The 25,589-nt window shown below is 44.9% G+C and overlaps 1 protein-coding gene and 1 long non-coding RNA gene across 3 annotated transcripts; one reads left to right on the top strand and one right to left on the bottom strand.

Moving 5' to 3' along the window:
* The first annotated feature begins 336 nt into the window (after positions 1 to 336).
* LOC136330598 (uncharacterized) lies at positions 337 to 18,002 on the top strand. The gene is made up of 3 exons (XR_010730343.1): positions 337 to 2,607; positions 14,061 to 14,167; positions 17,869 to 18,002. It is a non-coding gene; the product is annotated as an uncharacterized lncRNA (long non-coding RNA).
* CD8A (CD8 subunit alpha) lies at positions 17,944 to 25,589 on the bottom strand. Of its 2 annotated transcripts, none has more exons than XM_066267646.1 (6): positions 24,703 to 25,589; positions 24,342 to 24,611; positions 23,550 to 23,660; positions 23,227 to 23,337; positions 21,767 to 21,797; positions 17,944 to 19,446 (listed from the first exon to the last, which is right to left on the bottom strand). In XM_066267646.1, the coding sequence occupies exons 1-6, from the start codon at positions 24,749 to 24,751 to the stop codon at positions 19,395 to 19,397; spliced, it is 624 nt and encodes a 207-aa protein (XP_066123743.1). In that variant the 5' UTR covers positions 24,752 to 25,589; the 3' UTR covers positions 17,944 to 19,394. The 2 variants fall into 2 exon arrangements, with proteins under 2 accessions (XP_066123743.1, XP_066123742.1); XM_066267645.1 differs by having other exon boundaries at positions 24,255 to 24,611; positions 24,703 to 24,991.

The following is a 25,589-nucleotide window of genomic DNA, read 5'->3' as shown; positions in this document are numbered from 1 at the left end:
AGTCTCATTCTGTTTCTGTGCCACTAGCAGTGTGAGGAGAGGAGGTGGCTGAGCGTAGTCCCCAGTTTCTTTTTTTTTTCTTTTTTTTTTTTCATTTTTCTGAAGCTGGAAACAGGGAGAGACAGTCAGACAGACTCCCGCATGCGCCCGACCGGGATCCACCCGGCACGCCCACCAGGGGGCGACGCTCTGCCCATCCTGGGCGTCGCCATGTTGCGACCAGAGCCACTCTAGCGCCTGAGGCAGAGGCCACAGAGCCATCCCCAGCGCCCGGGCCATCTTTGCTCCAATGGAGCCTTGGCTGCGGGAGGGGAAGAGAGAGACAGAGAGGAAAGCGCGGCGGAGGGGTGGAGAAGCAAATGGGCGCTTCTCCTGTGTGCCCTGGCCGGGAATCGAACCCGGGTCCTCCGCACGCTAGGCCGACGCTCTACCGTCCCCAGTTTCTAAGAAGGTTTCCACTGCTCACCTTAGTGTTACCACCGATACCCACCCTGTAGATGGCTGGGACCCTGCCCTGCCCTCCGACCAGATGATAAGCCCCAACACGGCTCCTTCTAGGCTGCTGCTGGCATGGGGCTAACACTCAGCATTGTCAGGGAGGAGCAGAGGCTGAGTTGTCTCCTACTTAGTGACAAGCTAGGCTATTTAAGAATCTGTGCTTTTGTGTGTGTGTGTGTGTGTGGAACAGAGTGGGACAGACAGGAAGGGAGAGAGATGAGAAGCATCAATTCTTCGTTGCAGCTCCTTAGTTGTTGATTGACTGCTTTCTCATATGTGCCCTGACTAGGGGGCTCCAACAGAGTGAGTGACCCCTTGCTCAAGCCAGCAACAGCTCAAGCTGGCGACCTTGGGGTTTTGAACCTGGGTCCTCTGTGTCCCAGTCTGATGTTCTCTCCGCTGCCCAACTGCCTGATCAGGCAGTGTGTGTGTGTGTGTGTGTGTGTGTGTGTGTTTGAGAGAAAAATACATTCTTAGTTGAGATTTTAGGTTTCCTATCTATAGGACCCATTGGTTCCACCCAGTCCCATTTGGAGCTAGTGACCTAGGTGTCTAGACAGGGCCTGGCAGGGACAGACAAGCCAAAGATCTCACCACCTGTTCCTGCAGCATTTGGGGTGCTCTGGGACTCTGTGGTTGATTTCCAGTGGCACTGGCATACCTGGGAGCTGTGAGACATGCTCAATGTTTGTCTCAGCCTTGACTGAATTGCTGTGTGCACGTTTGTGAGCAAACTAGCTTTCCTTTCAAGGAGCCTCCCGGATGCCCCCTATTTTATGAAGTATCCTCCCTCTTAAATGGCAGGTAAGGATCACATGTACTTACTGAACATGAGAAGTACCTGTTTTCCATGTTCTTGAGGACCAAATCCTGAGTCATCAATAAAAGTTAAATTTAGTGTGCTTTGAGAAAACTTAGTACACAATTTTTAAAAACCAGTGTATTTCTTTGATCATCGAGGTAATTGACACTTGTTATATTTGCAGCATGACAAAATATATTCACCCCATCCCCACAAGGAAATGGGGATGGGTGAGCACCAGAGGTGTGAAATAAAAGACTTATAATGATGGTAAAAATAAAGACTGAAAATGCATTTAAAAACAGTAACCTGGATGTTCCTCCCTCCCTAGTAGAGAAGCTTGATAATGAACATCCCAGCAAGCAGAAGTGTCATTTCCCAGAGGACATATTTTCCTAACATTTTTCTGGCACCTTGTAAGAAATAAATTGAATATCATAACCCTCTATGTACAGTTGTATTTCTGAAACAAGTTTTACAAAATGGTGTAATCTTTATAATGTGTGATGCACTCTTTCATCTATTCAGTGCTTATCAAGACTGAATATTTCATAACTCGCTAGTGGGCCAAGATCTACAGTTTTTGTACTAGGAGGCAATGATGAAACGATTTATTCACAAAACTGAAATCTCTGTCACTATTTGGTAGAAAGTATTTTTTCCTATATTTCTATGCAGATAAATATGTCCAGACTTTAATATTGTCCCTGACCAGTGGCTCACTGGGTAGAGCGTCAGCCCAGCATGCGGATGTCCTGGGTTTGATTCCTAGTCAGGGCACACAAGAGAAGACCATCTGCTTCTCTCTCCACCCCCATCTTCTCCCACAGCCAGTGGCTTGATTGGTTCGAACGTGGCCCTGGCCCCTGAGGATACCTAGGCTGGTTTGAGCATGTAGTCTCAGGCTTTAAAAGTAGCTTGGTACTGGAGCTTTGGCCCCAGATAGTGTTGCCGGGTGGGTCCTGGTGGAGGTGCATGCAGAAGTCTGCCTCACTGCCTCCCCTCCTCTAAAAAAAAAGGGTCTATTCCAGAGTTCTTGCGTATCGAGGAATCTTGAGCTTGTTTAGCTATGCTATTTCCCAGCTTAGAAAAGTACTTCATGTGAAATATTGGCTTGTGCAATAGAATCCATTAGTTAATAACAAATATGTGTATTTTAAGTGCAGAAAATATTTAACATGTCATGGGATGGTACCTTCAATGATGTAATGGGATTTAAGAGCCAAGCACTGAGGAAACGGTCCTTGGAGCTCCAGGAGCTGATGGAGTGCTGGGAGATACAGAAGAGCACCAGGACCCTGTCACAGGTGAGATTAATTCCATCAGTGGCTTAACTACTGGAGCATAATGGCAGGTAAGAAAAGGGAGAGGTGCAGGAAGTGGTGCATTTTTAAGGCCCACTCTGGCTAGAGTGGGAAGTAAGCTGGTTGGAGAGGGGACATGGTTTGTGCCAGGAAGGTCAATACAGTAGGCAGTTAAGGTGAGCATTAGTATTTGTTGAGCATTGTAGGTTTTGGGAATAGAGTGGTAACACAGACCTGGCCTCTACTCGGTGAAGATCAAGGTAATCCAAGAGAAATGCAATGAAGAAAACAAGTTAGTGCTCTGAACCCTTTGGCAATTCAGAGCAGCATTTAAGGTGTTCCTGTTTCTCAAATGATGTGCTTTCTTGCTCTAGTCATCTGAATTATTTTCCTTTTATTGTCTACGTTTCCTAGGAGGATGTACTGTATCTAATTTCACCATACTGTCGACTAATATTGGTCTCCTGTACTATATGGGTTGTATGATTTGCCAATTTTAAATTGGGGTTGGTGTTTTTACTCCATTTGAAGAGTATATTCAGCCATCGTGCAAGTACTGCCATTCAAATAAAGGACTTCAGTGTCATTTTCCCTGTAAAGCAAAATATTCCTTAAAAGGAAATACTCTTTGTCAGCACTCAAGACTAATCATTTCAAGAGCTTTTCTCTTCTGAACAGATTAGAAATACATTTTATGTTTCCTTTTGTTCTTAAGCACAAGACCTTTTTGCTTTTATTTATTACATAAGTAAGCTACTCAGCCCTAAAGAGGAATTTCACAGCAAATTATTAAATTGTGAGAGTTTTGAGAGGTACTTCAGGAAATGTGAGCTGAGAGCCTTGGTTAGTGGGTGCCAGTTAGTGGCATGTGGGGAGCAGGCAGTGTCGGGTTTGTTTGCACTTCATGTCACCAGGAGCCTATGTTCCCATCTTTCTGCTTCACAGCCTTAGTATGTGCTCCCAGCTTCAATGTCTAACCATAACTGTGTCCCAGGCAGGAAGGAGGGAGTGAGATGAAAATAAACTTCCAGTTGAGTTAGTCCCTTTGACGAGTCTTTTCCTAGAAGCCCCACCAGTGATTTAATAGCCACACTTGGCTGCAAGAAAGTCTAGGAAATGTACTCTTAGCTGGGCACATTGCCACTTGTAATAAAATGAGTGTTTGATTAGTAAAGAAGAATAGAATGATTGTTAGTGAAACAACCTGCAGTGTCTGCTACACTTAACTGCATCTCAACCAGGAAGCACAAGATTTCATTCACACAATAAGTCCTCAGCACCAGCAGTCGATGCAGTTCTTGACCTGCCCTGAGATAGTAAATTATGTTAGCTCACTGACATATCTCCAGCGGCATTTCTTAGACCCTGGTGGTTGGTATTCATATTAGAAGCAGGAGCCTTGGCCTAACTTCAGACAGGACCCCTGCTCTATTCTTGCTAGAACATACTCCTTCCCATTTGTTTGATTTCACAGCAGGTGGTGACCTTTGTTTTCTATCTGGGTTGCATAAGTTTTGAAGTGCTTAAAGATTTTTAGAGAATTTAAAAATGTTTATTCACCTAATTAAAAATATTAAAAACAGACTATAAAATACAGAATATAGCAGAGCTATATTGAAAATAATGTAGAATTTGGTCTATGGCAGTGGTCCCCAACCCCCAGGCCAGGGACCGGTATGGTCCGTGGGGCATTTGGTACCGGTCTGCAGAGAAAGAAGAAATAACTTACATTATTTATACTTAAGTCTGAACGATGTTTTATTTTTTTTAAATGACCAGATTCCCTCTGTTACATCCGTCTAAGACTCACTCTTGACGCTTGTCTCATAAGTTCAACAATTATATTTAAAAATACCACAGTTTTTATGCTGGTCACATAATTTTATTTTGTGCATTTATCCGTCCCACCCTCAAGGCCGGTCCGTGAAAATATTTTCTGACATTAAGCCGGTCCGTGGCCCAGAAAAGATCGGGGACCACTGGTCTATGGGATTATGGATGAAAAGGAGCCACATACTAAACTTGACGAGCTCAGGGGAGACACATGGCAGACCTTATAAACCCAGAAACCAAAAGTAACCACACAAGTAGTCTGAACATAAAATTCCTAACTAAATGCAGGTCATGGTGGAAGTCACATCATAAACCTGTGGCTTTCTTGACAAAGGTCAATCTTAAACTTTGAAATTATTGTCTTTGTGCATCTAAGATAATATACCTTTGAAATGTCAGGAATTGAGTCTTTTCCAGACCCCTGGAAGGCATAACCACCAACACCAGGGCACAAGACCACGTGTTATCTTGTTACCCACATACCGTCTCTCTGTCCTGTAAATGTTAACTATCCTGGACCCACCAGTGTAAAAGAAGTATGTGTTCCTCCATTTGATTTTTTATCCAATTGCAGAGGCTTCCCCACTTTCTCCTGCCTCCCTAATATACCACCAGTGAATTTCATGTAATGCTCCATATGTCACTTTTGACTTAATGTATACAATAAGCTGAAAAACTGCAATTTTCTGGAGCATTTTCTCAATTTATTGAGATTTCGCTCCCCAGCAATTGTGTTCAATTTGGCTCGAATGCGTAAACTATTCTAAGACTTATGCTGGATGTTTCTGTCTGCATTTACTTTGCATACTTGGCAGGATTCTAGTGAAGCTCACCCATGATCACCTTGTGAAACTAGACCCCATGCTAGGAATCAGATTGAGCCCCACCAGCTCCAGGCTTCACATTGGGTGAACTTGGGTGAGTTAATGTTTCGCGAACAGGACCTCCCTTTTGCTTGTGGTAGACTAGGATCTAACTTTATTTGAGCTGTTCTTAGAAAATCCTCAAGGTGGCACTAGAGGTTAGGAGTGCTTTTAATTTCAGCTTTTCAATTAAAACTACTTACTGTGAGTTTGAACAAATTCCTTTGCTGGATAAATAAGTTTGAACTTGTTGAGCTCTGAAGATAAGGAACATTTACTCCCTCCAGCTTGAGTTTTGAGTATTCTTAGGTGACTAAGAATCTATGTGGAGGTGTCAGAGGGTACCCCTCAAGACAAGCAGGATCCTACAGGGCATTCCAACACAAGTGTAATGAAATAATTGTCTCATCCAGGGAAGCATACATAAAGGCTGGTGACCTAGCACTGAAATTCCTCACAGTTGTATTAGACATCTGGGAGAGACACGTAAGAGTGTTTAAGTGAGGCAGAGGTGACAGCCAAACCCTGGCCAATTGGTTTAGTGGTAGAATCCAGTGTATGGATATCCCGGGTTTGATTCCCGGTTAGGGCACACAGGAGAAGCAACATCTACTCCACTCCTCCTTCTCTCTCTCTCCCCCTCCTGCAGCCATGCCTCGATTGGTTCAGGTGAGTTTGCTTTGGGTGCTAAGGATGGCTCCATGGCCTCTGCCTGAGGCACTAAAAAATGGAGCCATCCATTTTTAGTTGCAATGGAGCAAGGGCCCCAGATGGGCAAAGCACCACCCCCTTGTGGGCTTGCCAGGTGGATCCCAGTTGGTGCACATGCAGGGGTCTCTCTGCCTCCCCTCCTCTTGCTAAAATAAAAAAAAAAGTTTAAAAAATTAAGAGAAAGGTCACAGCCCCTTGGAGGTCAATCTATATGCAGTACACTAACCTATTATAGCTCTAGAAATTTGTTCAGACTGAAGATTTCCAAAGAAAACTAAAATAGCCTGACCAGATGGTGGCCCAGGAGCACCAACCTGGGATGCAGAGGACCCAGGTTCAAAACCCTGAAGTCGCCGGCTTGAGCTGGGCTCACCAGATTGAGTGTGGGGTCTCTGGCTTGAGCGTGGGATCATAGATATGACCCCATGGTCACTAGCTTGAGCCCAAAGGTCACTGGCTTGAGCAAGGGGTCACCGGCTCAGTTGTAGCCCCCACTCCCCACCCCAGTCAAGGCACATATGAGAAAGCAATTAGTGAACAACTAAGATGCTGCAACAAAGAATTGTGCTTCTCATCTCCCTTCCTGTCTGTCCCTCTCTTTCTCGCTAAAAAGAAAAAAAAAAAGAAAACTGAAATTAACATGGGAAATTGTGCTGCTAAGGTCAATAAACACCAAGAACCCCAGCCTCTCCTTACTACTCCCTCAGGCTATATGTTTAATTTCTATTGAAATTCAACTTGTAAGTACCTACAGAGATGGGAAAATTTAACTAAAAATGATAGCAGCTTGAGATGGCTGAAGAGCAGAACTTTTTTTTTTTTAGCAAGACAGGAAGGGAAAGAGATGAGATGGCCCTGGCTGGTTGGCTCAGTGGTAGAGTCCCGGGTTCGATTCCCGCCAGGGCACACAGGAGAAGCGCCCATCTGCTTCTCCACCCCTCCCCCTCTCCTTCCTCTCTGTCTTTCTCTTCCCCTCCGGCAGCTAAGGCTCCATTGGAGCAAAGTTGGCCCGGGTGCTGAGGACAGCTCCATGGCCTCTGCCTCAGGCACTAGAATGGCTCTGGTTGCAACAGAGCGACACCTCGGATGGGCAGAGCATCGCCTCCTGGTTTGGGCATGCCAGGTGCATCCCGGTCGGGTGCATGCGGGTGTCTATCTGACTGCCTCCCTGTTTCCAACTTCAGAAAAATACAAAAAAAATACAAAAAAAAAAAAAAAAAAAGTGATGAGAAGCATCAGGTCTTTGTTGTGGCACCTTAGTTGTTCATTGACTGCTTCTCATACATACCTTGACAGAATGTGGGGACATTTCAGCTGAGCCATTGACCCCTTGCTTAAGCTAGCAACCATAGGATAAAGTCCATGATCCCATGCTCAAGCTGGTGAGCCTACACTCAAGCCAGATAAATCCATGCTCAACCCACTGATCTCAGGGTTTCGAATCTGAGACCTCATTGTCCCAGGTCAATGCTCTATCTACTGTGCCATCACTGGTCAGGCTAAAGTGCAGAACTTTTGATGCTTCCTAGTTGATTTTTCTGCATGCTCAATGAAAAACAGCCTGTTCTAAAATTAAACTGAATGAATGGGTAATTTTGATTGGAAGTTAGAAACTCCTAGGTGGAGCACAGTTAAATTCTATTCTATACAGAAAGTTAATATTTTAGAGACAATCTCTGAACTAAAGAAGCCTTTTCGAGCTGATAAATGCTAAACCCCATTTTTCTCCCCTCTCCCGCTACTCCACTTTATCTTTGCTTTCTGGACTTCCGTGTCTGAACTTGCCCTCCTCTTCCCTTCTTTCTTCCCCTTTCACCTCTTCTATATCTCCTTCACCACCACTCCCTACTGACCTAGGGGAAGCAGACTAGAAAGCCAGGCATATAGACCAGAAAACCCAGAAATTCTGGCAGCTCCCTTTAGGGAAAAGCCATCTCAGCCAGAGGGGAACCAGCAATTATATGTATATGTTGCTTTTTCTAGAACAGAATTAAGGAATCTGACTAAAGGTTTACCGTGACCCCCTCCAGGACTCTGATAGGTTCACAAAGGAATTTGATTTAGCTATTAGAACATATGATCTTGGCTACTCTGAATTATTCCAATTAATGCACCTATTGGTTTCTGAAAGCAAAGCAACAGAAACACTAAATAAGGTTTGCTGGAAAACTCCTATGAAGGACTTTTTAAAACAGAAAGAGATAGACTGGGGCAAATGCAGGGAATTGGCCTGCTGGCTTTACCAAGCCACACCTGAGATCTTTACCCAGAAAATGGACTGGGCCAAGTTCCAGAAACATAAAAGAAAGCCTGATGTACCAGTGCCTGGTTTTTTTTTGAATGTTTCAAGTTTCAAGCAATACTCAGGTCTGTCTTCAGTTTTAAAGATCATCAAACTGATTCCTTACTAAATTTGGCATTTTGGAAGGACTAGATGAAGAGCTTGTAACTCTAATTAAACAAAATAAACTGGCAATACTGGCTGATCAACTACCTAAAAGATGTTTAAAAAAAAAGAAAAAAAAGGAAAAGATCAAACTGCCAAAAATAATGGACCTATGTCTCCAGCAATTAAGCAATTAGGTCAGACCTCCCCAAAAGTCTTTTAGATAAGGAGAAAGAGGAGTCTGTTCTTATTGTATCTAGAAAGCAAGGTCACCTTAAGAAGGATGGTAGAAAACTGAAATGGGATTTAGGAAAGGAAAAGAAATAGAACCGAGCATAGGGCTGCTCTGAGGGCTAAGAGAGGACATTTCCCCTTCTTCGTACTAATATATATACTTTAGGAGAAATTGAAATTATCATAAAAGGGGAGAAATTACAAAGACCTTTGTAGATACTGGGGCTACTTTATCTTTTCTTAACCCTATCTAATTAAGTTGCACTCCCACCCAGAGTAAAGCGTCTATACAAATGGTAGGGATACTATCAACCAATTTTTTTTTAAAATTAGAACCTGTTTCCTTCCAACTAGGGAATGTTACTGGGCAACATATATTTCTACTAGTCAAGTCTGACCCAATTCACCTGGTAATAGGGAGGGATTTTCTTGAAACCATGATGCCCACACATCCTTTTCTCATAAAGTGAAATATATGTAAAACTAAATGAATCAGATACTGACCTAGTTGGGAAAATAATTATTTTAAAGGAACAAAAATGAGGAAACTGATCTTGAAACTAAATGTTTGTTGCAGGACATACATTTCAAGGCAACTTTGGGTCTTTTTCAGTACAGATATGGGCAAGACTAGGTCAGCCACTCCTATTAAAATAGCTATTGATAAGAGTTTGTATCTACCTAATATTCACCAATATACTTTTAGACCTGATGCACTAGCTGGAATTAAGCCTATTATACAATATTACCTTAAAAGGGGCTTATAATTTCATGTATGAGCCTCTGTAAGTCTCCCAATCAAGAAACCTAAAGGGAAAAGAATAGTACAGGATCTCATAGCTATACATAAAATAGTTATTCTCAGACATCCTTTGACTCCAAATCTACACACCCTTATCAGCCATTCCTATAGACTTCCAATATTTTTCAGTAATAAAATTATGTGATGTCTTTTTTTTTTTGTATTCCTTTAGAGAATGACAGTCAATATCTCTTTGCCTTTACCTAGGAAAATCACCAATTTACTTGGGCTGTAATGCCCCAGGGATAGACAGAGAATCCCAACTATTTCTCTCAGATACTGAAAGCTGATTTAAATGATCTTGATTTTCCCAGAGATTCCACTCCAATCCAGTATATGGATGTTTTACTTTTATGCTCTAGGACCTTACTAGACTCTCAAAAGGACACAACAGCTAGCTATAAAAGGACATAGTGTCTCAAAAGACAAGCTTCAATTTTGTTTTCCCTGAGTAAAATAAATTGGACATCTTACTGAATGACTCTGAAATACTCACAGGAATCCCATCTTTTCCTCTTCCAAAAACAACAAAACTGCTTAAAGGATTCTTGGGTATGTCTGGATACTGTTGCAATTGGTTTCCTAATTTTTTATTAATGGCCTAAGCTCTACATATCTTACTAATATCAGATCAGCCTGATGCAATTCAATAGAACCCTGAAGAGAAACAAGATGTAAAAGCTCTAAAGAAAGATGATCCAAAGCTCCCACTCTCGGTTACCCTATTTATAAACTTACTTTATTTTCATACATGAAAATGCTTTAGGATTTCTGGTTCAGAAACATGGAGATCACCATAGACCTATAGGATATAGTCCGCAATTAGACTCGGTGGCATAAGGGCCCTCCCTGCTACAGCACTGCTATGCAAACAAACAGAACAGACAGCTATGGGCTCTTCCTTAATTATTTATGTTCCTCATTCTTTTGATTCTTTACTGAACTCTCATCACAATCAACATTTCTCTGTCAGTAAACTGGCTTATGAAATACTCTTGCTTTCTGCACCTAGCAGAAACTTTACTACCCTCTTTACAGGATGAAGAAGACATCCCTGATTGTGTTTTGCTTACTGACCACCTTCTTGTTTCTGAGAATGACTTACAGGAAACTCCTGATAATGCTAACTTAATTTGATTTACAGATGGATCTTATCCTGAAAGATAGACAGAAACATTGTCAAGATGACTATGCAATAACTTCCATGGTGGATGTGACTGAAATTTTTCTTTACCTGAATAAAGATCTGCCCAGTTAAGCCAAATTAATTGCTCTAACTTGGGTTTGTCTACTGGCCAAAGATCAAACAGTCAATATTTACACTGACAGTCACTGCCTTTTGGTTAATCTCCCAACTTGGAATGTTATATAAGCAGTGAGGCTTCTTAACTTCCTCACAGCAGTCCCTAAAGAATGGAAAACGGGGACAGAATTGTTAGATTCCACACAGCAACAGAAACAATTGGCCATTATCAAAATTCCAGGACATTCTAAAGCTGCCACCATGGAAGCAAAAGGAAATCATTTAGCTGATGTTGCAGCTAGAGAGGCAGCCAAATTATTGAGACCAGAGAGTGATCCTTACTCCATATTAAATCGATAAAAGACTATTACAGTTCCAACAGACAGTGACAGAAAAAGAGGATATGGCAACAAAAAGGGGGAAACTTCCACCCAGAAAAACAGATAGGGCTTCGACCATATCAGAAACAAATCCTACCTGTAGGGGCTCAACATGCACATGAAATAACACATTGGAGTCCGGAGTAGATGATTTCATGCAGTACACAATAATATTGAAGCTCTCCACTGTGCCTAATAGAATGTCTAGTAGGTGTTCTATCTGCACAAAATATAGCCCAGGAAAACCACTCCATGGGTCCCAAGGACATCCCACTTCTTTTAGATCCGTTTTGAGGTATGGCAATTGGATTCTATCCATAACAAATATGTGTTAGTTATGATCTGTATGTTTTCTCATTGGATTGAGGCATTCCCTTGCAGGAGAGCTGTAATGGTAGGTAAATTGATATTGGGGAAAAAACCCCAATTGGGGACTTCTTTCTGAGTTACATAGTGATTGAGGGACTCATTTCACTGGGCAAATAATGCAATTCATCTGTAACATTTGCCCTATTCTACAGCATTTTCATTGTGGTTATTACCCTTAGTCTTCTGAAACAATCAAAACTCAACAGGCTAAAATTTCAGCAGCTTTTTATCTCCCTGGTCATAAGCCCTCTCCATAGAGCTCCATAACCTGAGATCTACTTACTCCTTTTGATAAACGTAGCCTTCTCCTTATGAATAGTCACTATACACCCTGTGTATCTGGATAAAGGGGCATATGAACCACCTTACCAAAAGGAGACATTCAACGTTATTTTTTGAGGATTATTAATAAGCTGAAAGGAATTGATAAATTAGTAACTGATTCAATTCACTGAGCACTGTCAAGAGACAAAGATTTCAAAGACCATGGCTTACAACCAGGAGATTTGGCCTATTGGAGGAGACAATAAATAAAAGACTCTCTCCAACCGCATTAGAAGGTAACTTATCAGGTATTACTAACCCATGCACAGCCAGACTTAAAGGAGTTAACTCATGGATCACATTTCTCATTTTAAAAAGGCACCTACCTAACTGAAAGAACATCTACTATCTCTTACATGTGTCTCTGCCTACAGCAGACGTCAAAGTCTCTTCAAGGATAAGCCACTGACATTGAAGGCTGGTGATTATCTCAGAACATGGACAAGCCCTGTATACCCACAAATTGATGTTGAACTCAGGGACATTTGTTTAATTATTTTTTTGTTTGCTAATAATAGTAGTTAAATTTGTTCTCTGAATTTCTTATCTTAGGGTACAAATGGCGGGAGATGAGGGAGAAAAACATATTATTAGCTTACTAAAAAATTATGATGATACATGTAAAGGGTTCTTTGGTGAGCTGGCACTTGTTTCTCTCAGACTCATCCTTGTCTAGTATTGGACACTTTTTGTTATTTTTTTAAGAGATTTTATTTATTCATTTTAGAGAAGGCGAGAGAGAGAAAGAGATAGAGACAGAAGGGGGGAGGAGCAGGAAGCATCAGCTCTCCCATATGTGCCTTGACCAGGCAAGCCCAGGGCCTCAAACCAGCGACCTCAGTGTTCCAGGCTGACACTTCATCCACTGAGCCACCACAAGCCAGGCTTTTTTTTTTTTAATAACCTATTATTTTTTATTATTTTTAGATTTTTTAAAATTCATTTTTAGAGAGAGAGAGAGAAGGGGGGAGGAGCAGGAGCATCAACTCCCATAATGTTCCTTGACCAGGCAAGCACGGGGTTTCGAACTGGCAACCTCAACATTCCAGGTCAATGCTTTATCCACTGCGCCACCACAGGCCAGGCGACATATTTTTGTTCTTAATTGATATCATTGATTAATACTATTGCACTTGTTCCTACTATGTAAATGTTATACTAGATGCAGAAAAAACAAAATTTAAGACAAACAGAAAACATACCTCAGATCATGATAGCTCAAAGATTAGAAATAATTCAGAGTATTTTTAATAAAGACGTATAGAACTGGACTGCCTCCTACTCACCTGCCTCTTCTTTTGAAAAATACTTGGCTGCCATTCAAGGTTATAATCTTGCCCCATCCTCAGCAAGACAAATGCTGTCTCTAAGACTTCACAGGAATGAGCTTCAGCACCTTGCAACCGCATTATCCCACCAAGAAATTGGTCATCAATGCATCCTTTGGATCTACTTATTTATTTATAATTGATTTTTTTTTTGTATTTTTCTGAAGTTGGAAATGGGGAAGCAGTCAGACAGACTCCCGCATGCGCCTGACTGGGATCCACCCGGCATGCCCACCAGGGGGCGATGCTCTACCCATCCGGGGTGTTGCTCTGTTGCAACCAGAGGCATTCTAGCACCTGAGGCAGAGGCCATGGAGCCATCCTCAGTGCCCAGGCCAACTTTGCTCCAATGGAGCCTTGGCTGCGGGAGGGGAAGAGAGAGAGAGGAAGGAGAGGGGGAGGGGTGGAGAAGCAGATGGGCGCTTCTCCTGTGTGCCCTGGCCGGGAATCGAACCCAGGACTCCTGCATGCCAGGCCGATGCTCTACCACTAAGCCAACCGGCCAGGGCCTATTTATAATTGATTTTATTGGGGGTGACACTTGTTAACATAACTATACAAGTTTCTGGTGCTCGATTCTATTGTACAACACATCTCTGTGCACCGTATTGTGTGTTCACCCCCCCCCAATCAAGTGTTCATCCATCACTATTTATGCCCCTGTCTCATCTCTATCTCCCCACTCTGGTACTTCAGATTCATTTATGACCAAAAGGGAGAATTGTGGGTGAAAATTGCAGGTATTAAACCTGACAAGCTCAGGGGAGGCCTGCATGGTGGGCTTCACAAACCCAGAGACTAAAAATAACCACAAGGTGGTCTGAAAGTAAAATTTCTAACTAAAAGCGGGTCATACTGGGCAGTTACATCCTAGGCCTCTAGCTTCCTTGACAAAGGTCAGTCTTTACCTTGGAAGTTGTCTATTATTTTTGTACATCTAAGATAACATACCTTTGAAATGTCGTAGTCTTCTTCCTTTCCAGACCCCTTGAAGGCACAACCACCAGAGCACAAGACCATGTGGTTATCCCCGAAACCGTCTGTGTGTGCTGTATATGTTAACTCTCCTGGACCCACCGGTATAGAAGAAGTAGGTGTCTCTCTGTTTGGCTTTTTATCCAATCCCAGTGATTTCTTCTCTGCTTTTTCCCGCCTCTCTTATCTAACACCAATGAATTTCATGTAATTTCCCTTACATCTCCTCCTTTGCTTCTAAGGTATAAAATAAGCTGCACAACTACCATTTTCTGGAGCATTTTTTTGATCCAGTGAGACTTTGCTTCCTGGCAATTGTCTTCAGTTTGGCTCAGATAAACTCTTCTAAGACCTTTCTTAGGCTGGACATTCTTTCATCAATAGAATTAGACCCGAGTTAAAATCCTGATGCCACCAGATTCTAGTTGTGTGATTTTGGGCAAGTGAGAGAGATGTCCTATGTCTTATTTTCTTCATCTGTAAAGTAGAATAACAGTTCCTATCTCATAATTTTGGCAGGGTCTAAGTGGGATATCTGGTTCATGGTGAATGCTAACTAGCTAGTAGCTATTATTAAGTTAATAAAGAATAAGATATCACATTTGAAGATCATGACTAGCTAAGGGAGAGAAGAAAAAAGGAACTAGTAACTGGTATATAAAAGTGAGCTATATCTCTCTTTTTTAAAGATTATATTTATTTATTTATTTTTAGACTTTATTCATTTTTAGAAAGGAAAGAGAGAAGGGGGGAGGAGCAGGAAGCATCAACTCCCATATGTGCCTTGACCGGGCAAGCCCAGGCATTTGAACTGGCAACCTCAGCATTCTAGGTTGACACTTTATCCATTGCACCATCACAGGTCAGGCCATTTATTGATTTTAGACAGAGAGAATGAGGGGGGAGAAGCAGGAAACGTCAACTCATAGTAGATGGTTCCTGTATGTGCCTTGACTGGGCAAGCCCTGGGTTCTGAACTGGTGACCTCAGTATTCCAGCATTGTCCACTGCATCACTACAGGTCAGGCCAAAGGTGAGCTATATCTGAAGGGATGGGGACGGAGATGGCAGAATGGTAGAGCACATGGTTCTCCTGCTCTGCCAGCCTTCTCCAACTTCTCAAATATAGGAGAGCTCTTCTGTGCCACAGACAGGCACAGCCAGCAACAGCGCAGTGGGGTGGTGGCACTTGAGATGCAAGGCTGAGAGCTTCAAATGATACAGCACAGACGCTACGTCTCTCCAGGACTGAGCTCTCATGAGACATGTGTGAGGATCGTCCTCCCGTGCACTGGGACACTGAGGCCCCTGTGTATGCACAGTAATGTGTATCTATTGGGACTGGTTACCATGTAGACTTTCTGAGAATGAAAATGGGAAGAATCAGACACAGGTGGCTGCATTCAGTGCAATTGGTGGGACATTGGTTTTGAAAAATTTAATAGTTTCATTTATTCAGCGTTGTTACTATGTTCCAGGAGCTGTTCTAAGCACTTAAAAAATACATATAAAGCTCATATATTCTTCCCACCACCTCTTAGAAGTAGGGATAATATTACCCTCATTTTACAAGTGGAGAAACTGAGATATCAAGACATTAGGTTGCTTGCCAGAGAACATAGTTAATAAATGGAGCCTGGAAGCTGGTTTCAGAGCCTCTTCATTTAACCTCGTCTAAGGCAGTCAGGGCCTGCTTTCATTCCCTCTGGTGAAGAAACACTGCTTCTAGGAGCAGGTTTAGTGGCGCCTGTCGCCAGTGGTCATAAATCATGTGCAAGTGGAAGGCAGGAGGGAGGGCCAGCTTCTTGCTGGTAAAAGAGGGGCACCTATTTCTGACCCACCGGATGAAGAGTTGCAGGAGATTTCCAAGTGTAGGGGGGCTCTCTTTATCTTCCACACCATTCTCCCCCCTTCTCCCCCCTCCCTCCGAGCCCCCCCCCTTTCTTTCTGGCTATTGCTACCCTGTGTCTGTATACATGTGTTATGTACATATGTTTTGGGCTAATCCCTTCACCAGTCTAGGGTGGGCTCTCTTAAGAGCAGTTTAACAACCAGAGAAAGAAATGACAAATTTATCTGTTTTATTTCTTCCACAGATAGGATGTGGTTTTGTTAAACAAATGAATGTTTGTTAAATGAATTACATTGAGGCTGGATTTCAGCCAGATGATACCATGTTTATAGCATAATAAAGAAGTCATTTCTTGACTTCCTCTTTCTCAGGGTCCAAAAAAATGTGTTGTGGGCATCTTCTTATGATTTGTGCATTTTCTTGTTGTATGTATTTTACCCCAACAACAAGAAACATTTGTAGAAACAATGCTTGGGGCTAGAGATTGGCAAGTGAAATATTACTGTCAGATCCGAGGCTGCCGGCCTCGAACTCCGGGGCATCCTGCACGTGTAGAACAATGGGTTGCATGTCTTGGTCACCAGCACGCCCCAGCCTAAGTTCACAGCCCACTTTTAGCATGCTGAGATCTCATGGCAAGCAGATTGGTTTTCTATTTTCTCCCTGGTTCTGAAGGCCAATCTAATGAATACTTTTTTCTAGGTTGATGTTTTTTATCTCCGAATCATTGTTTAGCATTTTGTTGATAGTAAGTAAAACCCTTTTTTAAGGGGTATGAAAAAAACCCAGTACATACTTACATCTCTCTGTAGCATCCCCAGTGTGGCTCCCCAGCTCACTACCTGAGCTGCAGGTTGACGCAGAAGATGCCATGTGTGATGGAAATGCCCGTTTCCTGTCTTCACCCTGGCCTGGATTCATGTCCACGCCATCTTCACAGGTCTCCCCCAGGAGGAGGGGAGTGCATGTTGCAGGAAGTTCCTTCTCAGCCTTAACAAGAACCTAGACAACAGCCTAGAACCCAGGCCCTGCTCCTGCTTGAGGCCTCAAGGCCTGCTCTGAACTGAGAGCCTCAGTCCCTGGGGTGCTCTGTCCCCTGGCTCTGGTCAGCTGGATAGATTCAGGGAGGCGGGGGGCAAGGCCAAGATATGTCTCAGAGGAAATGTTAAGAACTTTCACAGTCATAAGCTTTTCTGAGAGAAAGGGTTTATTGGGCCTCATCTAACCAGAAAAGGACTAGGTCCTGAGACGTGCAGTCTGAGCCACCGGCAGGCTGCTGACCTAGATGGAGAAGACACGTCCACTGGCCTAGAGCTGAGCACCTCTTTTATACAATGAGTTTTGGCAGGAAGACGCAAGTTATTCTGAAAGAATTTACATTGGCTACAGATTAGGGAAAAGGGGAAGGGGAAGGGGAAGATGAAAGACGGTTCTAGGACAGGCGTGCAGTTCATAAGGAAGAAATATTTACTATCAGTTGGTGTGGGCAACAGTCCAAAAAGTTCATGCAGAAGCAGGATGCGTTGGCATTTGGTGGTTGCTACTTCTTTTTAGAGAGCCATCCTATGTTGACTCAAAGCTCCAACATCCATTCAGGAACGTGGGCAGTCTTTTTGTTAGCTGGCCCACAGCTATTAACTGGGTAATCATTCTTGTCTCTTTCTCTCAGGCTCTGGCCTGCTGTAATTTAATTTAAGACATCTTGGACTTCTTCTCCAGTCAGCAGTCTTTCAACTTTCACTTCTCTCTGACATGTGGACAGAATACCTTCTCCTTTCGCTTTCTGTTCTGTAAAAGTAGTGGGGTGTTCACAAATTAAGATTGTGGAAAGTAGTTTCTGGAGGGTGGGAAAAGGTCTAGTTTTGACCTGGTGATGGCTGGGTATACTCACTTAACTGTGTCTTGGAGCTGTACACTTCTGATTAGTGCATTTTTCTGTGTGTATATTTTACCCCAACAACAAGAATGAAGATTTTGTGATTTATTATGAGAGGATTATCGGCTCAAATGTTACCAAGAAGGCACAGGAGAAAAGGTGGTGATGGAAGAAGAAGCTAATTTGTTTTAATGGATGTAAAATGGGGAATTCAAGGTGAAACTGTAAACAGACTCAATAATTTGACTTTTGGGTATTTATCTTAAAGAAACAAGGATGTGTACAAAGTTTTAACATTGTCATAGTTGTGAAAAACTGGGAATCATTAAATGCTGAGTAATAGTTAAATAAATGAAGGCCAACCAAAAATGTTATTCTGCCATTAAAACATATGCCATAAATGTTTGTTGATTAAAGCCATGTATAAAAATTATAGTGCAATCCCATTTTTTTAAAAAGTACGTATTTTACATAAATGCATAGAAATAATCAGAAGTATACAATAATATTAACAATAGATTGTACCAGAGGTAAAGGATTGTGGATGATTCTTATTTCTTTATCTATTTAGGTTTTTCTTCCAGTGAGCACACATTTCTTACACAACATCATAAGAGAGGAAATGTGTGTGTAGACCCACAGGTTGAGCATTCAGCCCCCTCAACTCCTCAGCAGAACAGTTTGTTTTGTCACACCCTCACCTGACCAAGGGGAGGCTGGGGTGGTGCTGGTAGCTCTCGAACAATTCTGCCTTTACAAACGAAAAAATCATCCCTGACCTCAGGAGCATGTTCAAATATGGCACCTGAAGTTTAGAAATTCAAGAGGCTCTCCGTTCAATTTTACTGATGCTCAAATCATATTTGTAAAGGGGTGGCCTCTCCTCTTTCAAGGGTCCCTCTGCAATGAAGGGTTGGGGGAAGAATTCTGCCTCCATTTAGGGATTTTACAGAGATTTTGCTTAGAGATCGAGCCATTCATTTTCCAGGATTCGGTTTACCAATTCCACTTTATCTGAGGAATTCCTCCTGCCTATACAATTTCATGCTTGATTATAGAAAATTCTGATACTTTTCAACTACATGATAGAACTCTGCAAAAGACTGAAGTTCTCTTATTTCATTTTTTTCTCAGGGCTCTGGGTGCAGTAATGGGTCTATCACAGGTGCTCAAGAAATGACTTGTTCCCTTGTGGTTTGAGACACAGAAACCCAGGCTGAAACAGAGGCCCCCAGAAGATCTCAGTGGGGTGGAGAAAGAGCCCCAGCTTTGCTGTGACTCTGATCAAGTTTCTCCCTACCTCTAGACTGCAGCCTCCTCCTTTGTAAGATGGCCACAGAGGGTTTGGACCAAGTGGTCATGAGGCCCCCACCAGCTCTAACGGCCTGGCTCTGAGAACACTGCCTGCCCATTCTCCTAAAATATGTGCACAATGCTATTGTAGTCCTGATGGTGTGCTGTAGACATATAGTTTTGTTTTGTGTCAATTAAAGACAAAGAAAAAGTAACCTTTCAACACCCAACCCAATGAAAATAATGAGAATGAATAAGGAAGGAAGGAAGGTTCTCAGTTGGAAGTCTTGTAGTGGCAGTTGCACAGGGCCCATCGCCATGTTAGACGTATCTCTCTGAAGGGCTGGGCTTGCCTCCTGGTCTGACCATGGGCCTGAAAGAGAGACAACCATCATTGCAGCAAGAGCCACTGCAATGCAGTGCAGCACCCATCCATGTCTACCCACCCTCCTTAACCTCACTGCCTTTTAAGGGTCTGAAGGACTTGTCCTTGGGACACCAGCATAGGACTGGCTGAATGACCTCAACACCCTGCCTGGCGCCTTACTTGTGCGGTCTTGTTTAATCCCCACAGCAATCTGACAGGTAGGTACTGGTCAAGAGAGGTTAGAGAACGTACCCAAGGTCACATCGCTGGGAGGTGGTGGAGCCTGGATCTGAATCCAGGACCTTAGTCAAGGTCCCCTTGGAGGTGAGAGAAGGAAGCTGAAATCATCAGCGGACTTGATTCTCATTTTCCAGGAAGGATGTGAGCAAGTCACCATCATTAGCCAAAAAGAGCTATTTTATATAAAAGTTTCTTTGATAACCACTCTTGCAATGTGTGCTAATTCAGTACTGGGCTAGTACCTCCTAAATGAGCTGATTTGTAGTGAGGCAAGTCTATACATACTGTGTGTGCTCCAAATCTTTCTGTTGAAGCTGAGTTGCCCTCGATCATCATTGAATGTGTTAGCTCAGGGATGTGGAGTCCTCAGATGTGTTTAATCTGCAGAGCTTTGTGTTTCAGGGCAGAGTTTTATTCTCAGTTTTTAATTTCAAAATGAGAATTTTCAGAAAAAAGAGAGATAAGGGATGATTCTGCTCCACAAGCTCTCAACTGCAGCCCAAGTACTGAAATTGCTAAATATCTTGCTCTGTTTTTTAAAGTCTTTATCCTCTTGGTACATCACCTATACTATATGCATTGAAAATGCATTACATCTATTGTAGAAAATAATAGTGTATATGATGTTGAACTTGGTGCCTGCAGAGAAATATCAAGGAGTGCGAAATGCAAACCCCAGGTATAAAATTTGAAATGTTTACATTTACTGAAAGGGACTGGTAAGTATAGTTGATTATCTCTAACCCCTTCCTTTCTTAGCCCCCAACCACAGGAAGGAGCCTGAGTTCTGGACAGAAGTAGCAGCTCTGCTACTTGCTGGCATCATGGCCTTGAACAAGTCACTACATGTGCTAGCCTCAGCTTCCCCATCCATAAAAATAATGGTCACAGTAACTGCTTTAAAAGTTGTTATGGGCCCCGCCCCGGTTGGCTCAGTGGTAGAGTGTCGGTCCCGTGTGTGGAAGTCCTGGGTTGGATTCCTGGTCAGGGTACACAAGAGAAGTGCCATCTGCTCCTCCTCCCCCTTTTCCCTTCTCGCAGCCATGGCTCAAATGGTTCAAGCAAAGTTGGCCCTGGGTGCTGAGGATGGCTCCATGGCCTTCGCCTCATGTGCTAAAATAGCTTACTTGCCAAGCAATGGAGCAATGGCCCCAGATGGGCAAAGTATCTACTGGTAGGGGCTTGCTGGGTGGATCCCATCCAGGGCACATGTGGGAATCTGTCTCTGCCTCCCTGCTTCTCACTTAATTAAAAAAAAAAAGTTGTTGTGAAACTTGAAATTAAAAAAATATATACAGATACTTTTATATGGCAAGTAACTGTTGCACTGTAGGCAGTTTTCCTGATCTCTGAGTCAGTGATCTGTGGGATGGGATCTGCTGTGAGGACAAGAGAGATACTGAGTGTAACCTACATCACAGTGTGGGCTAGAGTAGGTGCTTGTTAGATATTAGCACAGGGCACCCTCGGCCTCAGCAAGGAGAGAGGAGACTAGGGCCCCATTTTTTGTGTGTGATTACCATTTCAGAATGGTCCTGAATGGGGAGGCCACTTGGGCTGCCAGGTAGCTGCCTCTCGTCCCCCCTTTTTTTCACTCCAGTTCTTGGCAGTAAATCAAGGTCCAGCATTGGCACAGGGAAATTAGGAACCATGGCCATTATTTATTTGGTTCAGGTGGTAAAAGATGGACTCTCAAAAACACTAGATCAAACAAGTAGAAAAAAAAGTTTTCTTAAGAAAAAAAACAAAACCCTGCAGAAATCATCCAGATAAAGAGACCTCAGGTCTTTTGAGGAGCTAAGGTAAATTGGGGAATCCTTCAGATGGGATTTGGAATGGCAGGCCAAAAAAAATGCAGACTTACTGAAGTCACATTGCCCCCCCTCAGCCCAACCTGGGCCTCCGTTTTCTCCAGTTGCCAGTCATCTGCCTCTCTGCTCAGGCACTCTGCCGATTCTCTGTCCCCAGGATTCCACTGCTGTGGCCTCTCTGGGAAAGGTTCCTATCATCTGCTTCTTGAGAGGCTAGGACCTGAGCCCAGGGCTGCCTAGGGAGCTAGCAGGCCCAGCAGTTAGAAGAGACTCACCTGGGACATTTGCAAACACGTCTTCGGTTCCCTAGATAAGGAAAAAGAAGGGGTAAAGTGATTGCCCCCGAAAGTCCCCTTCTCTTTTCCTATTTCTTTAGGTTTATAACTCTTGATAGCCCTGGTGAGGGCTTCTTTTCCATCTGTCTTCGCATCAGTTTAAAAAAACAAAACAAAACATTGCAAATACAGCAGAGGTGGGATTCAAATAATTTAATAGCTGCTTCCCTGTCCTAATGACTGTTTTAAGTATGAAAAAGCGATATACCAAAAGGTTATTTATTATTTCATGCACTTAATACTCAAGAACAATAAAAGAGGTACATAAAACTAGATTATAAGGAAGAGTTTTAAAATATTAATGAAAAAATATATAATATCTGGCAAAAAACAATAAAACTGTTACTTAAGATATTTCAAATGACATCTTGTCACCTTCTGGTTGTTTGGCACTTTTTCTCTTTACGTTATTTTTATTTACTGAATTGAAATATAGTATTTCATCAAGGCATGAGTTTTACGAAATGAATAAATAAATATTACAAGCATAGTTCCGTCAAATTTTTTTCACCTATGGACAGAATGAACATTAAGGGCACTTAGAATACGCTGTTGCTCATATGAACATTAAAAGACTAAGGAATGTAAATTTGTGATTTCCACATTGGGCGGCTGCCCAGGCACCCACCTTAGAGAGAACCCTGATTACAAGTGCCATTTTAACAACCGGTTCCCGAACTAAAAAAATTAGGTATCTATTCTGCCCAGCAGGTGCAAACCAGCTGAATCCCACCACTGCAATACAGATGTGGCTCACCGGCATGGGAATCAAAGTCAGGAAGGGCGCTCATGAGGAAGGGGCCAAGAGTAAACCTCAACCTGGTTTGGATCCAGCCCCCGTGAATCCAAACCACCACGTGGATCCGGACCTGTGCACTCACTACCAGCTGCGAAGAAGGAACACACATGGGGCTCTCGCTTGGGGATAGGTGAGGATCTACCGTCCATTAAAAAAAACTTTTTGGAACCTGACTGGTGGTGGCGCAGTGGATCAAGCCTCGACCTGGGATGCTGAGGTACCAGGTTTGAAACCCAGAAGTCGCTGGAGTGGGATCATCAACATGATCCCATTGTTGCAGGCTTGAGCAAGGGCTTCTGAGCTTGGCTGGAGCCCCTGTCCCCCGCGTCAATGCACGTGTGAAAAGCAATCAGTGGGCAACTGAAGTGTCACAACTAAAAGTTGATGCTTTTCATCTCTCTCCCTTCGTCCCCCTCTCTCTCAAAATAAATAAGTAAATAACTTCCTAGAGGGGCGTCCTGTTTCCAGGAAGAACAGGCTGTGCCTGGCCCCGCGGTGCAGCTCCGGGTCCCAGAAATCGCAACCCCATCTCCCCGCGAGGGTTGCCTGAAGCAAGCAGCGCAACGCAGACCGTTCCCCGCCGCGATTCGCTAGGACTTACTGTGGTGGCAGGTGATGGTGATGACCAGAGACAGAAGAAGGACCGCGCATGTTCCAGCCAGAGGCGCCCAGATGTAGATAGTACAAGCGAAGTGCGGCCCCTTCGTGTCCACTGACGGCACCGAAGACATAAACATTTAGGAGCGGACCGGACCGGACCTCCCCCCCCCCCCCCCCCCGCGACTGCTCCCGCACGTCTCCCTGCTCCGAGCCCGGTTTTCCCACCACATGAACAGCCCTCGGCTCTACCTCCAGAGTCAGGGCTGTCTACGCGCCTGCACCGCCGTTGGCCCGCCCCGCTTCGGGACCCTCCGCCAGCCTCACCTGCGCCGCCAGCCGCGGGCCGGCACATCTCCGGGCGCGGAGTCACCGGCAGCAAAGCCTCGGTGGGCGCGGGCGTGGGTGGTCGCGGCGCGGGCCTCGTGGTGGGCTTCGCTGCGGGAGCAACAGAGCGTGGTCAGCGAGGACTGGGGTTCTGGATGCGAGCGCTCCCGCCCGCTCGGCGCACCTCTGCCCTAGGGGACATCTCCTCCCGTGTTCCCACGCTTCACTCTGCTCTGGAGGCGGGGAGCTGGGGTAGGAACCTCCGGCTTTGCGCTGACCCGTCGGTGGCGGGCGCGGTGGCCGGATCTTCCCGGGCTGCCCCCGACCGGAGCGCGGGAGCCGCTCCCTCCATCAGCCCGTCTCAGGGACGCACCCCTTGTTGGCGCGCTCCCGTGTGGGCGTGGGTGGATACCCGTATTTTACTGACGAGCAAACGAAGGCTCGGAGAATTTAAGTACCCTGCCCTGGACCACACAAGCACCTGGACTCGAGCCCAGATCGGCCGGACCTAAAAAGCCATCTTCAGTTCCTAACCAGCCCCCCGCCCCTTAGCCTCAATTTCCTCGTCTCTGTAGTGAGAACGGTCTCTAAGTAGCTCTCAGGGGCGCTGAGAAGCTCGAAATCGGAGTGTCCGTGTTCAAAACGGGTTCAGAGGTAGGTCCCAACCCCCACGCCGAGAGGTGCCGGTGCCCTCGGAGCCCGGACCTGGCAGGGTGACGCGCACGAGGGGGCTGAAGTACAGGATCGAGTTGCTCAGGACCGAACAGAAATAGTAGCCCTGATCCTGTTCACGGAAGCTGTGCAGGGTGAGGGAGTAGGTGTCCTGGCTCTTCTGGCCCGAGATCTGTCCGATCCCCTCGGCCACCTTGACCCTGGTTGTGGAGATGTACATTAGGAAGACGGGGCTGGCGGAGGCTTCGGGCCGTTGGAAGAGCCACGAGCAGCCCGACACCAGCGTGGACAGCAGCACCTCGCAGCGCAGCTCCACCCGCTGGCCCAGGGTCGCCTTCACCTGTCGTGGCGTCATCCGGAACCAGGTCTCCTCCAAGGCCCAGTCAGCGCCTGCGGGGGGTGCAGGTGGAGAGGCTGAGCCCCGAGCCCCGCACCCCCCCCCCACCACCAGCCCCGCTTTCCCCGAGGGTCGCAAACTCACGGAGCATCAGGGCCAGCGCCAGGAGCAGCCGCGTCCCTGGAGAGGTCATGGTGCGCTCCCGCGGCGCGGCGCGGCCACCGGCTCAGACGCGAGAGGAAGCGCGCAGGACACGGTGGGACGCCGAGGGGGAGGCTGAGCGCTCCGGACTGCCGTCGAGCCCGATTTCGCGTTTGGAGGATGTGATGTCATCCGAAGCCCGCCAAAGAGACAGTCGCCCTCCTTTTCGCGGTTGTCACCTTCCAGCCCAGTGAGGGGGCTGGGCCCTCTGGAGAGGAGCCGTCTGGTCTGGCGACCTTGTCGGTGGCTGGGGGGCAGTTAATAACTGCAGGTTTGGGGGCGAGGGAAAGGCTTGGAAATGGCCCTCAGAAATGGCACTCATGAGGGGTGACAGAGGATAAGGATTGATTAGAGACTTCAAGAAATGAGGTTGAGAGTGAGCAGGAAGGCAGAGAGGAGTGTCCACTTCCTTTGCCCTCACTGAAAGTATCTCTAGCACTGTTACCTTGTGGCTTTGTCTGCAGAGTGGGCACTGAGGGCTGAGAAGGAAGAGGAGTTGATGACCTGCTTCTCCGGAACTCGGGCAGGGCAGGCTGGTGTTCCCGAGGAGGGACTGTGGTGCAGGATCGTGGGCCGGCAGTTCTCTGCCCACCACACCCTTGGGACCCTCTCAGTTCGGTTAAACTTGTGCCACGCAGCCTGATCGATTCTTAGGGTCTTTGCAACAGTCTCCACACCAGTCTCTCTCCTGGCCAGTCCTCCAGCCACCTGCTGTGAACATTAATCTCATAAAGGGATATGATAATGTTTCCGGCCGCTGCCCAGGACCCGAAGGACTGGATGAAAGCTTAACCCTGGCTTGGCTCAGAGCCTTTGTTTGAATGCTGGTT

Source organism: Saccopteryx bilineata, chromosome 3 (genome assembly GCF_036850765.1).
Source record: "Saccopteryx bilineata isolate mSacBil1 chromosome 3, mSacBil1_pri_phased_curated, whole genome shotgun sequence".
In the NCBI taxonomy this organism is placed as follows: domain Eukaryota; kingdom Metazoa; phylum Chordata; class Mammalia; order Chiroptera; family Emballonuridae; genus Saccopteryx; species Saccopteryx bilineata.
This window is presented reverse-complemented; position numbering and strand designations above follow the sequence as displayed.